The 3,659-nt window shown below is 49.7% G+C and overlaps 1 protein-coding gene across 5 annotated transcripts in view; it reads right to left on the bottom strand.

Annotated features, from left to right (window-relative positions):
• GPM6B (glycoprotein M6B) overlaps positions 1–3,455 on the bottom strand; it is a 184,129-nt gene extending 180,674 nt beyond the window's left edge. For 3 of the 5 annotated variants that reach the window (XM_011994819.1, XM_011994823.1, XM_011994825.1), the window contains exon 1: positions 3,154–3,455. In XM_011994819.1, the coding sequence (XP_011850209.1) occupies positions 3,154–3,157 (4 nt within the window). In that variant the 5' untranslated portion in view covers positions 3,158–3,455. Of the gene's footprint in view, positions 1–2,973; positions 3,082–3,153 lie in introns of those variants that run through there. The other 2 variants (XM_011994827.1, XM_011994828.1) reach the window with 1 other exon arrangement.
• Positions 3,456–3,659: the final 204 nt, after the last annotated feature.

Genomic DNA, 3,659 nt, shown 5'->3' with positions numbered 1-3,659 from the left:
AAAAAAAAAAAAGTAAAGCTTAGTCGGGCACGGTGACACGTGCCTGTAGTCCCAGCAACTTGGGAGGCTGAGGTGGGAGGACTGCTTGAGCCCAGGAGTTCCAGGCCACAGTGAGTTATTACATCAGGCCACTGCAGTACAGCATGGGCAGAGTGAGAACCTGTCTCCAAAAGATAAATAAATAAAAATAAAATTATAGGCAAAGAAACAAAATCAGCATTTCTCTCTGGATACATACGCCATATTAAAGCAGGATGGATATTCCACAAATGCCTTATAAGAGGTTATTACATGGAATTCACTTAGTTGCTACGTCTTCAGGCCTATGAACAAGGTTAACAGAATCTAAATTCTGTTGGGCAATGCAAGTTCCTATCAGATAAAACCAGAGTTAACACTGAAGGGTGTGTGTGTGTGTCCATGTGTTGTGTGTGTGCACACTCACTCACCTTCACAATATGTGCAGCCCAACATGGAACCCTTCAGCCAGAGAAATAATTAGTTTCAACACACTCATTTAGGTAGCATACTGCATACACAATACAGCAACATCTCATTGTGCAAAACAACCAAAGTTACTGAACAGTCAAATACACTTCAAACATCAGTTGGCTCATTCCATTTACCTGAACCCTCCAGAAGACACAAATCCATAGAGACAGAAAGGTTAGTGGTTGCCAGGGGCTGGGGGGAGAAGAGAATAAGGAGTGACTGCTAAATGGGTACAAGATTTCTTTTTGGGGTTGATGACAATGTTCTAACATTAGATGGTAGCGATGGCTGCACAAATCTGAATATACTAAAGACTTGTATACTTAAACGTGTGAATTGTATGATATGTGAATTATATCTTAAGGCTATACAAAAACTGGCTTAACAATTAAAACCCATGTTTTCTTTCAAGATGTAATGAAAAGTGAAATTATACATACCACCACTACTCATTATTTTATTTTTAGTTTAAAGATTGTAAATACCTTAAAATTTGAGTCTGAAGGGACTTTTATTTCTACAAACCTCATTTATTTTACCAGTAAATTAACTGATCCAGGTTAAGGAACTAATTGTATTAAGAACCAAAGTCCCGACTTAATGGGCCAATGGTCAGAATTTTCCCAACGTTAAATCATTTCAATTAAAACATTCATAAGAGGATGTACGGTAATCAAATACATCTGGAAAAATAAAACCAGTTCATGGCCCTGTGGTGTATTTACTAAGAGTCTACCAAAGGAAATCAGTATGTTTCCTTTTTTATATGAAGGGAACTTTCTTTTTAATGTAAAAACTAAAACCAAAACCAAGGATACTGCCAGAACCAGTGAAGTATGCACAAATTAACATAAATTGGCAATTGAAGTGTGGAGCCAACAATTCTCCAAAACACAAAGTACTTCCTTAAGAACAGGTCTCTGGCTCTGGCCTTTGCTTCATGAGAACTTCACCCAACTTCCACACCTATTTAAAAATGAAGCCCACCCTACCCCTAAATCAGTCCAAAGTATTGTGAAAGTTATTCTGAAGAAGGTCCCCGTATGATAATTCCACACTCAAATTCCACGTACAAATCCAAACGCCTAGCGTTAAAATAAATAACGATTTCAGAAAAAGTAGTTGATGCATTCCTCAATACCACACGTGTTCGTAACTGCAACATCTTTGGTGGCAATTATCACCAAAGTGATCACAGGCTGAGTAGCAGTCATCCTCCGAGCCTCATTTTGTGTATGAGTCTCATTTAAAACGGAGGTTGAATGGTGTGACTGCTCACATGGGGGACATTAAGAGAAGTAGAAACCGGAGTTACAGGCCACTCAGTTCTGCCCTTTCTAGAAGAATCTTATGCTAGTTCTTGCCTAACTTTTTAGAAAGAAATTTTCCTGTTGGATTTGGTGGGCCTTACCTCCTTTCATATTTTGATCACCTAGTAAATTTTTTAAAAATGTAAACGAGCTTCCTTTGAAATGCAAAAAAGTGCCCCCCTTACTCCTCACCAAAATTTTAATCAGTACAAAATTATCGCCCCCCCCCCACACACAATTAATAGCAGAGATAATGTGAAAGAGGGGGATAAATGATTAGGGGGAGGGGAGGAGCGGGCAAGCAATTCCCAAGCCCTCACCATTAACCCACAATGGTTAAACCCACTGACGTCCTCGTTAGGAATGCTCTTCACAGTGTTTATGGCTTGTGGCTGGAGTCTGTCACTAGAGAAAGATAACGGAGCAGGAAGAGAAAAACCCTTTCCCAAGCACAGCTGTCACACGTTTCCAGGAGTTCTGCGGAATGAGGTTGATTTCCACAGCACTCCTTACGAGTTTTCCTCCCCATACAGAGTCTCCACTTAACGACATGTTGCTGACGGCAGCATTTCAGGGTGTTAGGAAATGACAAAAAGAATCCTACAGCCGCCTTACACCAGCCTTGGGCCAGGTTGAAGATTTCAGATTTTCACCCTCCGGAGCGGAGCCTTTTGCCGTTGCTAGCCGTTCCCCCGTTGCATTGGAACCCGCTCAGCATACCGTCTCCACCTGCGCCCGGGCCGCATTTTGATAGTTGGAACAAGGGACAAAGAGGAGAGACTCAGCCTCCGTCCCATCCTGTCCCTCTCTTGAAACCACTTTCCTGGTTTCAAGGGTCAAGGTTTCGAAATGAGCTCCCGGAAGACCCCAGGCTTGGGGAACCTGGTGTTTGTTTCGCGCGGGCTTAAGGAGAACAGAACCACGGCGGGGCGGGGCGCGGCAAGACTGGACTGGGAGCTCGGGCGACAGGGAGAGCGTCCCGGGAAACAGGCAAGAAGCTACTCTCTACCGGCCCCTTAAAATAAAGCACGAGCCCGGGACGCGCCGTCTGTTCTCTCTGCAACTCCTCCCGGGGACCCCGCTCTTAGGCTCCCGCGAGCTGCACGTGCGGGGTGCAGCCTGGGCGCAGCCGGAGCAGGGACCCACCCTAGGATACAACAGGGAGGCGCACCTGGCCGTTCCGGACACCTGCGCCGCGCCCCTCCCACCTCCAGCGTCCCGGCTTTGTCGCGGAGGTGGCCGAGGAGGCGCCACCTGAGCGGGGGAGGGGCGGGACCCTCGGAAGGGCGCGCCCTCCCGGGGCGGGGGCGCGAGACCGTGGCCGTGGCGCGGAGCCAGCGCGCTCGCTTACCCATGGCTGGAGACGGGCGGGAAGGGTGCGGGCTGCGGGCGTTCGGGCTCCCCGGGGACGGGCAGAGCCGGTGGCACAAGTTTGCAGGTCTGGCGGGCACGTGCGCTGACCGGGCTCCTGCGGGCTGCGCTGCGCGGGGCTGGCCGCTGGCTCCTACCTCCCGGCCGGGGTGGGAGCGCGGCGCGGCTCCGCCTGCACTGGGGGCCGGCCGCGCGGAGAGGGGCCCTGACGTCAGCGCCGGGGGCTTTGTGCGCCCGGAGCTAGAGCCCGATTGGGGGCAGCGGGAGCGCGGAGTCTGCAGGCAAAGCCCGCGGCTTCCTCTGGGACCCCCGGGCGAGCGCCGAGGGGCGCGGGAACCCGAAAAGCCAGCGAGGGGGATGGGTAGAGAGGGGAGTGGGCTTCTAGGATCGCGGAGGCGGCCATCCGCGTCCCAGATGAAAACTATTATGGCCGGGGGAGGTTGTGGGGGGCGGGGGGCTTTGAGGTCTTAGCCACACCCATTATAT

The sequence above is a fragment of the Mandrillus leucophaeus genome, unplaced genomic scaffold (genome assembly GCF_000951045.1).
Source record: "Mandrillus leucophaeus isolate KB7577 unplaced genomic scaffold, Mleu.le_1.0 Scaffold462, whole genome shotgun sequence".
Lineage (NCBI taxonomy): Eukaryota > Metazoa > Chordata > Mammalia > Primates > Cercopithecidae > Mandrillus > Mandrillus leucophaeus.
Note: the sequence above shows the minus strand (reverse complement) of the source record. Positions and strands in the feature narration are given on the sequence as shown.